This window comes from Cryptotermes secundus, unplaced genomic scaffold (assembly GCF_002891405.2).
Source record: "Cryptotermes secundus unplaced genomic scaffold, Csec_1.0 scaffold205, whole genome shotgun sequence".
NCBI classification, from domain to species: Eukaryota; Metazoa; Arthropoda; class Insecta; order Blattodea; family Kalotermitidae; genus Cryptotermes; species Cryptotermes secundus.
The window spans coordinates 290409-304433 of NW_019731570.1; the positions used below are offsets into that span (position 1 = coordinate 290409).

Consider the following 14025-nt stretch of genomic DNA (forward strand, 5'->3'; position numbering starts at 1 on the left):
GTGTGTGTGTGTGTGTGTGTGTGTGTGTGCATGTACATGAGTGTGTCCCCTGAAATTGTGTACAGGGGCGTGAGATAGGAAAGGGGATTCACCCCTTGTTCCTTCTCATTTTCCTTGCACACATGATCACAACTGAGACTGGTCCAACAAAGGAAAATAGCATGAATAGAAATAATATACACCACTGTGGAAAGACGCAATATAAGGGAAAACAAGAAAAATTAGGTCATGTGTATACATGATTGCAGTCATAAATATAAATATGTTCGTGTAGTTTCACTTTACGCAACTGCTGAGACACCAAGGAGGAGGCCAATGAAATGATATGTCTGAAAATCAACGAATAATAACAAATGGAACACTTCAGGCAGAATCAGGGGAAGTTGGTTGATGAAATCAAATAGGCAGAGTACAGCAGAGAAATATGATGCAGATTTAGAATACACTAACCAGATATACGAGGAGCGTTCCGTATAAAAAGGCCTCCTATTTTTTTTAATGAAAACTACAACAGATACAGAAAACATGACACAGTTAAATAGAGCAAGATTTCAGCTAATTACAGTTATTTTTCCACATAATCACCACCATTCGTTATGCACTTTTGCCAGCGATGAACAAGAGCCTGTATGCCGTGCCCGTAAAAGTTTGCACCAGCAGAGGCTAGCCACTTTCTTACAGCTGCAATGACAACATTGTTGTCTGGAAAATGTTGCCCATGTAGTCCATCTTTCATGGGCCCAAAGAGATGGAAGTCTGAAGGTGCTAAATCGGGGCTATAAGATGGATGTGGTAGGACAGTCCAGCCAAACTTTCCAATGTGCGTGGTGGTCGCCAAACTGGTATGGGGTCTAGCGTTATCGTGTTGTAAGTAAAAGTTTGTCTGCTTCTCTGGTCTGACTCGGGAAATGCGGGCTTTCAGCTTAGTTAGCGTCGTTTTGTAGCGTCAGAATTGACAGTCTCACCAGGCTCCAGGAAATCCAAGAAAATCACACCCTGTCTATCGCAAAAGACCGTGCACATCACTTTCCCTGCTGATGGTTGTGTCTTGAACTTTTTGCTTGGGGAATCTGGATGTTGCCACTCCATGGACTGTCTTTTGAATTCCGGCTCATAGTGGTGACACCCCATCTCATCTCCAGTGATGATGCTGTCCAGAAACTAGTCACCTTCAGCCTCAAGCTGGTGCAACAGGTCCTGACAGACTTCCAATCGATGAGTTTTGTGGTCCTGTGTAAGCATCCGCGGGACCCGCATGGAACAGACTTTGCGATAATCCAGCTTCCCCAACATCCTTTCCAATGCATCACAGCCGATATTAAGCCGTGCACACAGTTCCCTGGTCGTTTTATGCCAATTTGTAAGGATGAGCTGATCGAGGTGCTGTTCATTGTGAGGAGTGGCAGCTGAGCAGGGACGCCCAGGGCGTGGTTTGTCGCGAACTTCACTTGGTGAAGGAAATTGGCTGACACATCAAGTCTTGCTAACGTGTCCACAGTGAAGTTGGTGTGTTCTGCTTGGTCACTCGGTTTTAGTTCATGAATCATTTGAATCTTGTACGCTCTCATGCAGAGCCCTTTGTGTAGCACATTATGCACTGTTGAACATGGAATTTGTAATTGCAAGCTAGCAGCATGAAATGATTTGCACAGACTTCTCTGGAATGCTCCTTTAATGTGAGTGACATTTACTTCAAAGGTCCATATCTCGTCAGGAGATTTTACAGCAACAGACTACCTGTTGTCCTCAGTTTGTTGTCCCAGAACCAAATGCTTTTCCATGTTAGAGGTTGGTGACGCTGGACAGCTGTAAGAGATTTTAACTCTCCTAGCCACAACATGTATTGTACCTGTTTCTGTTGTGTCAACATTGTTACCGAGCTCACCAAAAGTCACCAGTGGGTGCACCCATGTAAGCTGGGCATGAAAAAAAGCTTTCAGAGTTTTCCTTTCCGATGACATAAACCAGATGCATGTATGACAATTACTTTCTGAGATAAAAATTTTTTATTTTGGAAATCTTTCATCTGAACACCTGTACATATATGAAAAGGAACAGTCCCACAACTCATAGTGGTGAGAAAGAAAATATGGTCATGGGTCATCCAGGGCCTGGAACCAGGCTGTTGGCAAAGGCCAGCAGCAGTTTACCTGAAATGAAAACCCTACATAGCATCCAGTAGTAAGACGAGTGATGAATTGGAAATGGATTTGGAAGGAATTGTTCGTGCCATAATTCAGGTACTATCATGGAATTTGCCTGGAGGGACTAAACAAAACCAAAAAAAATCCTCAGAATAACTGGTGTCCTGGCCAACATGTGAATCGAGCTCCAGAATACAAGTATAGAGCATTACCACTACACAAGCCTTTTCAACATTAGGCAACTTTTAGGTATTAATGGGTATTAACTTTGATTCATGTACTGGAAAATTTGACTCGTACAATTTAAAATAAATATTAGGATTGTAATAAACTTAGTTTGTGTGCAAGTTATTTTAACACATCATAATAGCTTATGAACCACAATTTCTATATTATTAAAAAACATATTTGCTGTAACAAGTTGCAATTGAAATAAGCTAAATGTGTTCTCTTTTAATCTAGGCCTATCCATTCGGATAACAAGGGCTTCAAGCTTTTGGCAAAAATGGGATGGAGTGAAGGTCAGGCTCTTGGCAAAGATGGAGATGGCTGTGTGGAGCCGGTAAGTCATTCACAGTTTACTTCTGTTTGTGCTTTATGTCTGAAATTCTTTGTGAGTTCCCATTCCATAAGTTAGTCTTGTATTCGTGAGTTTCTCTGCTTTTCTTAAGATGACATATGTGGCAAAGTATATGTTTTCCTATACACAGTTTCATTGCTTCTGATGCTCAGTATATTCATATTGTGGCATAGTTGGTCAAGGCAAGAATAGTGAAGCTAGCACAGTCAGCCATCACTGAATAACGGCTTTGCAAACAATCATATTTTCACAGCAACAATTTGATACAACAGTAATGAGAAGCAGTGTTTTCTATGCTGTCCATACTGAGATATTATAAGCAGGACCAGTCAGTCGAGTCCAGCCAAGTTCATTGGTGAGAGTGAGTGAGATACAGGACTGCTGCAGTTCAGTCTTTGTGAGCTGTTGCTTTGAGAAGCTGGTAGCTGAGGCTGCAGATAGTTCAGGAACCCAGGGGAAGGGGAATGCCTGCCATTGGAAGCCATTACCAAGTAATGGCACTGAAAACATGCCTGTTGACACTAGTGTGTGTGTGTGTGTGTGTGTAATAATGAAGTGTAAAGTGTAATCACAAGCTGTGTCAAAGTGTCCAATAAATCCGATAACCAATCCAAATCCCATCTATAGTCGCACCCTCTTGCATGACAGCTGGTGTCAGAAGTGGGATTGGATTGATCAAATTGTTGGATTGGAGACTGCAGTAGGTAGCTATATCGCCACATTATGGAGCTGGAACGAATGATGGAACACTTGCTTGCTGAAATAAGAGCCTTTGAGGTCCTTTGAGGTGCTCTAGTCTCCGAGATGAATACCAACCAAGCCAAGAGAGGAGTGGATGGCTGCAATGAAAGCCAGTCAGTCTAGAGATGCTGGAGGTCTACCTAGAAAAGATTGAGGCAGATAACATTATGACGCTTCTAGTGTTCATGACATCACAGAGTGACAGAGTGGAGCCATGCCTCCACTCCCCCACACATCTTCATGTCATGGTGCTCAAGTAATTAAGCATAGGGACAACTTTACCCTTTTCACTTTATTTTAGTTTGGGCTTCTGACAGCACCTTTAAATAGACCATAAACACAAATACGAGTAAAAATGGAATGAATGAAAGACAGAGTTTGATAAACTATCAGACGTGAGTTCAGGATAAAAAAATGTTTCAAAATATGCTAAAAATAACAGAATTGCACATGGCAATCTAATACCAATTACATGTTATTGGATCTGATCATATCTGGCCCTCAGTATTTTTCCAGATAAAAGCTCTTTCATGAAAGAATTCACAAGCTAACATTCAACTATAACCAAAGGCTGTGCCATAGCTCAAGCAGTTAGTCGTTGGCTTCCCATCGCGGTGGCCCGGGTTCAATCCCGGGTTTTGTCAAGTGGGATTTGTGGTGGACAGAGTGGCACTGGGGCAGGTTTTCTCTGAGTACTTCGGTTTTCCCTGCCAATCTTCATTCCACCAGTTGCTCCACAATCAACCTCACCTATCATCTGGGGCTGGTACAGTAGGCCAGAAGTGGCCGCAGGACAAGGGACTTAGTCCCACCCCACTAGCAATAAAAAAACTATAATCAAAAATCTGAAAATTTTTTGTGATGGAGAAATCTGTTTGTGGATCAGGTGTTTCAGTTTACACAGTGCAAATCATTAAGTTACTGTTTTGCCCTAGAAATGGCAGCAGTCCCTGCATTTCTAACCCTGGCACTTTGGAGAGTGTTACTCTGTGGTGTCATGAAGGCTAGAAGCGTCATAATGATAGGTGATGAAATACTGTTTGTACCAAATACTTGTATAACCCACACTGCTATAGAGTATTAAATTACTTCCACTTAAGATTTTCCTCTGTTTAGTGTTCAGACCTACTACTACTATTGAAACAAACCTTAAATATAATTTTTTACTATATATTGTACTTTTTAGTGTTTTAGAAAGAATGCAGTGCATACACAGTTTTTTAAATTAACATTAACAGTGTGAGCCAAAGCATTATATTGTATTTTTAGCCCTCCTGCTTTGTAGTTAGGGGACTGTGAGTTTGAATTTCATACTATATATATTTAGTGTGATCTTTTTATGATTAATGAGAGGGTTGAGATAGTTCATAATTAATTCCATGGTAGCATGTCACTAGATACTTTACTATTCAGCTTGCACAATAATCCTGTCATTTGAAAGCAGGTTGACACGTATGTAATTGCTGTAATATGGCCAGGATATATTATTATTATTATTATTATTATTATTATTATTATTCTTTAAATTGAATTTAAACATCAAAATTTTGGGCAAACACATTCACACACCCACATTTAGTTGATGACGTGACGGGTAATGTGATGAACTGTCCGGGTTTCAATTCCCAGGTAAGGGCGTTTGAATTTTTATCAGTGCCATCACATCCAGAACATTTTAGTCTCATAGACAGTTGATATTAGATGTTTTTTACTGCATGTAAAGGTGGCCGGGGCATAAATCTGATCATTGATCATGTCCCAAACTTAAGCAGACCAATGTCTGGACCAAACGCCATGGTTTGCAAAATCACTGATTCAAATCCCGAATGCGAGGCTTACCATTCTGAATGAGGATTGTTCATCATTTTCGTTCTGATTGAAGTACGCCACAGTCGATTTCTAATAATTCTTCCCAGTTCACCGTTCATAACCACTGGGCCAGTCAGTAGCTGAACGGTAAAAGGTCCCTGTTGTAAAGTTGTAAAGTTGTCCCTGTGCTTAACTAATTAAGCACTACGCCATGAAGACGTATGGGGGCATGGATGTCTAGACCAACATTTTCCTGACATCGGCACTAGTTGGTGAGTGGTCAGCTTCACGCCCTGGCCGCTTACCCCCTGTTACCCATTGGATAGGTGGCTGGGTGGACACCACAACCAGTCTGGACAACAAGGAGAAGTGAAAATTCTTGCCCCCACCGGGACTCGAACTCCGACCTCTCGGTCGTCCAGCCTGTATCCAGTGGCTATACCGACTGAGCTGTCCCGGCTCTTAGCTGAACGGAAACTGTAGTTTAAAAGAAACTGAAGTTCGGAGAACACGGATATCAGAGCCTGCTAACCGAACAAGTTGGTTCAAGCGGCAACCCTTTTCACTTGATTCGAAAGGTGTCCGGTTCGAATCTTGGCCAGAACACCGACTATCTTAAGACTCTGTGATTTTCCTTGTTCTTCGAGACATACTCGTATGCAGGGATAATACCGGAAATGAGACCCTGGCCCTGTACCTACAACCAGCTGACTCCGTGGGGCTGAAGCTGCTAGTCATTCATCTACCCAAGAATTTCTAAAAATTTCTAGACCCGAAAATTTATTACCGTGTTTACAAGATTCCGCCACTGGTCCCTATTCCGAGTCAGATGAATCCAGTCCATACCTCCCTATCCTTTTCTCTAGGACCTATCTTAACATTGTGCTCATATCTACGTAAAAAGCTTCCTAATTGTCTCTTTCCTTCATGTTTCCCCCACCAAAACCCTATATGCTTTCCTAGCGGTATCTTCCATACTTCTTCCAATTCAGTAATGCATAATCATTCTATCTTTCTGCTATTCGTAATCTGAGCATCATTAAGTAAACAATGAATATCTCAAGTTATCTCACATCCTGTTAATTCGTCTTCTTCTTGGCCTTTCAGGTGACACATTTCCAAAAGGTTTCCACGTCAAAAATCTGTTTGTATGTATTGTATCTCCGTCCGAACAAGATTCCAAGCCTAACGTAACTTCGGTTTCACTACGCGGACAGAAAAAAAGGCAGCGTCATTAAATGAACAAAGAAACAAGAACGCGTGGAGCTTTACGTCGCCTTCACGCCTTCATACACTAAAATCAAGGCATGAGAGTAGCTTTGCAGGCCCACATACACGTATAAGGAATATTGTATGATGATGAATAATGGATTTGTTTAATATACTATCACAATATTCTCCTGGGGGACTGGAGGAAGCATGCAGAATCTGCAGATCTCCATAGTATACTTGCTTTGGCGCCGTTAAGGTCACGGAGTTCCGAGATACATGCGATAGCTTCAGTACGATTTCACTTAACACAGAGCATTACGAATTAGATAAAGCAGCATGCAGTGTCATGCCTCGAGTTACCTGCTCAGAAATGATCTGCTTCAGGGTGCAGACCACTCGACACAACGCCCACGACAGCAAATTCATCCCAAAGGTGGGCTCACATAACGTGCAACGGCGCGCAAGCAGCAGTGATTTCGACATTGGTGCTAGTGAAATTATAACGGTATGGAAAGTAGCGGTATATCGTTTACGTAGTATTCCTTTTTATACGAAGTTTAAAGTGAAACGTAAGAAATGGAGTAAGTTTCTTGAAAATGAAGACCATCGGCTGTTGGGCAAAATAGTGCATTGGCCCCATTCATGAACAAAACGTTTGCCGTTGTTCTGCGCAGTTTTAAATGAGTTTTTTTTTTTTGTGCGGATATTCCAAAATAAATTGTGTGCTCGTAAGGAACTATAGTCATTTATAGGTTTATTAGGTTTGGCAGCACGCGGTAGCGTAGTTGGTTAAGGCATTATGCTACAAGCTGGAAGGTCGCGAGTTCGAGTCCCCCTGGTGTGGATTTTTTCAATTTACCGAATTCTTCCAGCCGCACTATGGCCCTGGAGTCGACTCAGCCTCTAACAGAAATGAGGACCAGGAATATTCCGGGAGGTAAAGGGCGGCCAGCACGTGAGGTTGACAGCCTCATCGCCATCTGTGAGCCGACTGTCTAGAAAATGTGGGAGCCTCGACGTCTTGAAACCCTATGGGCCTCCACAGCCTCTTGCAGGGATACGTTTATCCTTTATTCCGTTTATTCAGGCGCGCACGAAACCGATTACGAAATAGCATTTCAATTTTGTCGCGTTCACGCCCTTTTGTTGACGTAGACGATTTCTTTAAAATCCTAAGGCACATGGAAAGAGTGGAGCTGGGATAGAGTAGTCGGTATAGCGACTGGCTACGGGTTGGACGATCGAGAGGTCGGAGTTAGTGTCCCGGTAGAGTAAAGAATTTTCTCTTCTCAGCGTTGTCCAGACCGGCTCTGGGGCCCACCCAGCCTCCTATCCGGTGGGTACCGGGGACTCTTTCTCCTGGAGTAGAGCGGCAGGGTTGTGAAGCTGGCCACTCACCACCAACTAGTGCCGAAGTCAAAATGTGGATATATACATCCACTCCCCCATACGTCTTTAATTAGTTAAGCGCAGGGACTTTACCTTACCAGTATGCATGGTGGTAGTCATTTTGTGATCGGGCCTTTCCTCGCGGCGTGCGAAGGTTTAAATGCAGGCCAAGAGAAATTCCTGTCCAGCCCCATTTAAACAAGATAAACTTGCTTAAAACGCTCTTACGGTTAGTTGCACGAAATTTCCACACACACTGTGACAAGAACCGTGGTCGTTAGGTCTCGTAATTCAGAAAACAGTTTTATTTACGGTGTTGCTGGCGTATTCACGTATCTGTCAGTTAATGGTCACAGTATGAACAGAGGACCAAAAAAAAAATTAACTTTCATTTGAAAATGAGAGAAAGGAAGGGGGAATTCTAAAATGTGCCTCCCCTAAACTCCTGCTTCCCCAGAAGCCACTTGATTCGCCTGCTCTTTCACGCTGGCTCTGCCAGTTATGACCGTTATGTAATAAGTAAAAGGTAAAGTAGTCCCTGAGCACATACTGTCTTCGCTCGCTTGGAAACCGGGATCGTGGGTTCGAATCCCACTCGGGGCATGGATGTTTAGTTTGTGTGTGTGCGTTTTTCTGTGTTTGTGTACAGGTAGAGGCCTTGCGACGAGCTGATCACCAGCCCAAGGAGTCCTACCGTGTGTGTAAGATCTAGAAAAACCGAAGCGAACGGAGAAGTTCGTTGAGGTAGGCCTAGGCCCACTGGGGCTGTAGTGCCAAGGAAAAAAAATAGTCCCTATGCGTAATTAATTAATCACCACGCAGTGAAGACGTGTGAGGGAGTGCAGGTATTGCTCCACAATACTTGACCTCGGCACCTGATGGCGGAAAGTGGCCAGCATCACGACTGCCGCTTAACCCCCAGGGTAAGAGTCTCCGGTACCCATTGGATAGGAGGATGGTTGTTTCCTGGAATGGTCTGGACGCTGTGGGGTAGAAAAAATGTAGTAAGTATGAGTAAAAAAAAAGTAAAGCTATCCGTGTAACAGGCCATGGAGACCCATAGGCTTGTGAGACGTCGAGGTTCTTACATTTTCTAGACAGTCGGCTCACAGATGGCGGTGGGGTCAGCCTTACACGCCGGCCGCCCTTTACCCCCAGGCAGGTAGTCATTTCTGTTAGAGGCCGAGTCGACCCCAGGGTCATAGTGCGGCTGGAAGGATTAGGTCAATTGAAAAATCCGATGACCACATCGGGATTCTAACCCGCTACCTTCCGGCTTGTAGCATAGTACCTCAACCAACTACCACTACCGCGTGTCCCCAGTAAGTGTAAGTACTTTCTTTTTTCGTCTGTAAAACTGCGTCGCGGTAGCCACGTAACGCATCTCTTGGCTTACGTTTATGGTGAAACAATGAAAGTAGATGGAATTGAAGTTGAATTATATTTATCTTAGAGTTCTGTATGTAGTAGCTGGTTACTCCATTGATAACATAAGCGTGCGGCCAGTGTTCGAGAAATAGTATACACTATTCAGATCTCATAGAAATGAGACGGTTGGCTGACTGGCATCACCATAGGCTGCTCATGATCTCCCCATTTCTCTCAGGTGAGTGCCAAGATGATGCCAGAAATAAATCGTGACAGCATTTTTACCACATCCTGTCATTTCATAGTTTAGTAGCTAATCCGAGGAATGCATATAGGATGTTGGTGGGAAAACCACGGGGAACATCAAGGCGTAGGTGGGTGGACAATATTAAAATGGATCATAGATAGGATGGGATGGTATGGATTGGATTGATCTGGCTTAGGACAGGAACCAGTGGAGGGCTCTTGTGAACACGGTAATGAACCTTCGGGTTCCATAAAATGCTGGGAAATTCTTGAGTAGCTGTAGAATTGGCGGCTCCTCAAGAAGGGCTCAGCTCCATAAGTAAGTATTTATTCCACATCCGTCAATTCATAACCTATGCGACCTATGTATTTGATACAGCACTATTGACAGATCGGCCCACTTCGAGTTGTGTCCCACCGTACGACGCCGCGCCAGTGTGAAACCACCTTACGACGCAAATTAGAACTGAAGTATAGTGTAGTTAGTTAGTTAGTTATTGGAGAGGGTGGGTTTCTCCATGCACTGAGACCTGTATTGGTCCATTGTGCTTCCCTCTATGATTTCTACCAGTCTCTATATCCTACCGGTACTTGGTGCTTACCATCAGTCCCGCCCAGCCAGCGAGACCGGCTCTACTAGCTGAGAGGTATCTATAATGTTTCCCCCATCTACCAGAGGTATTAGAGACTGCTGTTGGGCGGGAAACGTCCGTTAATTTGGCTCAGTGACCTCCTTAGGAGATATGAGGTTCTTTTACGTGCCGTAAAGCTACGACACGGGACCCACGACTTTAAGTCCCTCCCGGAGGACTTGTTCCCTGAATTTTTCCGCCCTTAAAAATTCGACGACCTGCGCCGGCTATTTGAACCCGCGTACTACGAGTCATGAGGTGGGAACGTTACCTCTAGACTGCGAAGGCCGCTAGGTATAGTGTATGTCCACGTCTGTAAGTTGGCCTCGAGAATAAAGTTACGTCATATTTCAGATGCAACGACAGACGGGAAAAATTGTGGACGGGAGCATTGTGTTATTAACTAGAAACGTCATCGCGCATGTGATCCTAGAATTACAGCAAACCAACATTCGCTAGAATGTTTTCCCAGACGTTCCATTAATTGCAACATGCACTACGGTCAGGTGGCAGAACACACAAAACATAGGAAAACAAAATGAACTGCTTTCAGCTGTCCAGCTCAAGTGAAACCTTACCACACAAAGCTCAGTGCTACTACATACCCCACCGGCAGTACCGTTTAAAATCGACGACGTTTCCCGTACTTCGAATTGCGGTTTGAATATGTTATAAATAGAACCAGTCTTGATAAGAATTTATCGTACCTAGTTGGGCAGTAGAGTCTGCTTATACTCGGCTGGATGGCGTACTGTTTTGTAGTGACATCATGCCGGAGAACCTTGCCAGAAGAATTCTGTAGGGTAGTAGTAATACATTCAGTTAAGTGCGAATAACTATGTACTTTATTCGGAATGTCTAATAGAACTTCGGCAAGAGGGGATAGTATGTTCACTTCCTGTTTGTTTATGGTCTGCGGAAGTACGTGTACTCATCTCGCTTTACACACGCTATCTCTGGCGCATTGCAACCGGAATAGGTTTACGAACATTGCGGAAATAGTCGGCGCGTTGTGAATTATGATTTTAACTACTGTTGCTGCATGTCGCTTGTTTGTTTACGTGAACTCTGTGGCATCCCGAATGGAGTCCAGTCAGGCCTCTATTCGTTATTCGCACTGGTCGAACATATTGCATTTTATAAACATGCCAAAAGATGCAAACAAACTCCGTGGTTTTAGTCCGCAAGCGAACTATACCGACCGAGCGATCGCCGCTTGTCGGCGCTAAGTCCAGTGGTCAGAGCTCTTGGCTACAGATCCAGAGGTCCGGGTTCGATTCCCGGCGCTGCCAAATTTTCTGAGAAGCAGTAGGTCTGGAACGGGGTCCACTCAGCCTGGTGAGGATAATTGAGGAGCTACAGATCCAGAAGTCCGGGTTCGATTCCCGGCGCTACCAGATTTTCTGAGAAACAGTAGGTCTGGAGCGGGGTCCACTCAGCCTCGTGAGGATAATTGAGGAGCTCTTTCAAGGAAATAACGGTTCCGGTCTAGAAAACCTAAAATAATGGCCGTGAGGATCCGTTGTGCCGACCACGTGACACCCTCTATCTGCAAAGTTGGCGTACCAGAAGATATGAAAGTAAAATTATTAATTTCTTTACATCGCTCTTTTAAGGCGCGTTTCGAAGAATTATTAGAGACCCAGAGATTACTGCATTCCGGGATGTGGCGCCTTGTATTTTTCGTTGGTTATTTTACGATTCTGCTCGTATCACATTGCTTAGCGTGAAGTGGTAAAATACTTGATGACGCCATGTGATTGGTGGAAAACGGGGACAGCATGCTGCCTGAAAACCAGGCCGCAGGGCGTCACGTTCGAGAAGATAGTTATCTTAATAGTCATATCCATGAGAGCCACAAACCTCACAACTGGAAAACGACCCGTTCGATCATGTCCGACGTCCGTCTGCTTGTAACAACCCAAAATTCCTAGTCGATTTCTATTAAACTCAGTATGGTGGCCCTGCACGAAATATTGCGCAGCCATTTTGATTAGGGTTTTGTTGCAATCATTGCAAAGGCCAGTTTACTGGAGGACTTAAAAGGGACTTCTGTGTTTCCAGTGAATCGACAAATTTTTATGAAACTTGCTATAAGGTTATATTATAATATACTATAAGAGCGTTCATATATATATTACTGCCATGTTAGGTGGGTCCCTGTCACCACGGCATGGCGCGTCCTCAGGTTGCGGATGGAGGAGGCGCCCTCCAGTTTTGGAGGGAAGCTGCGAATATACTGAGTAAGCAGTCGCGGACAGCCGACAAAGGTTGGTTCTCCAGCTTTGGGGTTGGCCGTGGGGCTAATAACTCCTCACCGTAAAAAATAATTATGTTACGTAAATGAACACAAAGCCTCGGAAAGAGGGCTCTTGTGAACACGGTAATGAACTTTTGGGTTCCATAAAATGCTGGGAAATTCTTGAGTAGCTGCAGAATTGGCGGCTCCCCGAGAAGGGTTCAGCTCCATGAGTAAGTAAGTAAGTATGTATTACTGTCCACTTTATTGAAGGATCTGGACATTAACGTGTATCGTGCGTAAACGAAACACTGCTCCAAAGGAATGTGGCGTTCACCTTTCTTTTGTATTGGCTTTCTTTAATTATTTTATAAAATAATGCGAGTTTGTTGTGTCGTATCCTTTGACCCGTCCTAATAAGTCGAATGATTTTCATGAGACTAGAAATGAATGACATCCGCCACCCCCACCTTTTACGCTATAGTTTCCTAAATAATCTGGCGACATCGCGAGTTTCTGAGCTGGGAACAATAAATGTGCCACTTAATATAGAGTACCTACAGATGACGTAATATTTTTTTTTTAATGTGCATCTGTGGTCGATATTTCTTGTGTATAACACCAGCATAAGTTACTGGCCCCGCGAAGCGTGTATTTAAGTCTCGATTTGGCCACGACAAATCATGGGCGGTGTGAAATATGTATAGAGAATATTCACAAACACGCCGAAAAGTTATGTTTGATCTACTGTTTACACGTCGACAGATACAAACATGGCGACAATACGAAACTCTAATGTTATAATAATACAGGAGTAATGTAATTGGAATATATGCTGTACTTCATTCTGAATCTGCACAGAATGTTTGTAAACAGATCAGCAGATCGAGCGAAAAGTGTGGCTCCCGACGTGCCTACAGTTCCATGTGGCCTACATCGTAATCTTCGTCGTATCCAATAAAGTAAAGCATTCCTCCGTGGCCTCTAGCCCACAGGCGAACTATACCGATCGAGCGACCGCCGCTTGTCGGCGAAGTTAGTGCCAACTTCTGCGGATAGATGTGTTTCGTGGTCAGCGGAACGGATTCCCATGGCTTTTAATCTCGGTTTTCTAGACTGAAAAGTAGAGCATTAAGTAATTTTTAATATAGTGTTGACGAAGTATGATTGATGTGCAGATTTATTAGGTGAGAATGATACTAGAATGACTGATAACCTGCAATCCTGAAATGTTATGTGGTAACAGATGTCCCAAGAAGAGCAGCTCTTAATGGGACATTTGTTATGTAGAATGTAGAACAAAAGCGTGTCTCATTTTACTTTTAAGTTTTGATTTGAAGGTGAAAAGTAATGAACCATTAGTGGTGTATGTATGTGGAATTTTGTATTACAATAGAACATAAACATGTTTGACAATTATGTATAAAACATTTTTTATGTTTGAAGAAAGCAGTCTTCTGGGATTTGGCACCGTGTATATGTGGTGTTAACCCGACGTTTCGGAGGAACGTATCGCCTCCATCTTCAGGGTAGCTGTGTATTTTTCCACAGTCTGCTTTTACCGGTTCTCACGGTCTCTTTGCTTGCAGATTCTTATATATTTTTCTTCTACCCTGAAGATGGAGGCGATACGTTCCTCCGAAACGTCGGGTAACACCACATATA

The 14025-nt window shown here is 43.5% G+C and overlaps 1 protein-coding gene across 3 annotated transcripts in view; it reads left to right on the forward strand.

Moving 5' to 3' along the window:
* The window catches only part of LOC111867094 (angiogenic factor with G patch and FHA domains 1), a 120624-nt gene that overhangs the window by 23825 nt on the left and 82774 nt on the right, over positions 1-14025 (forward strand). For all 3 annotated transcript variants that reach the window (XM_023856596.2, XM_033752533.1, XM_023856595.2), the window contains exon 8: positions 2607-2706. In XM_023856596.2, the coding sequence (XP_023712364.1) occupies positions 2607-2706 (100 nt within the window). The remainder of the gene's footprint in view (positions 1-2606; positions 2707-14025) is intronic.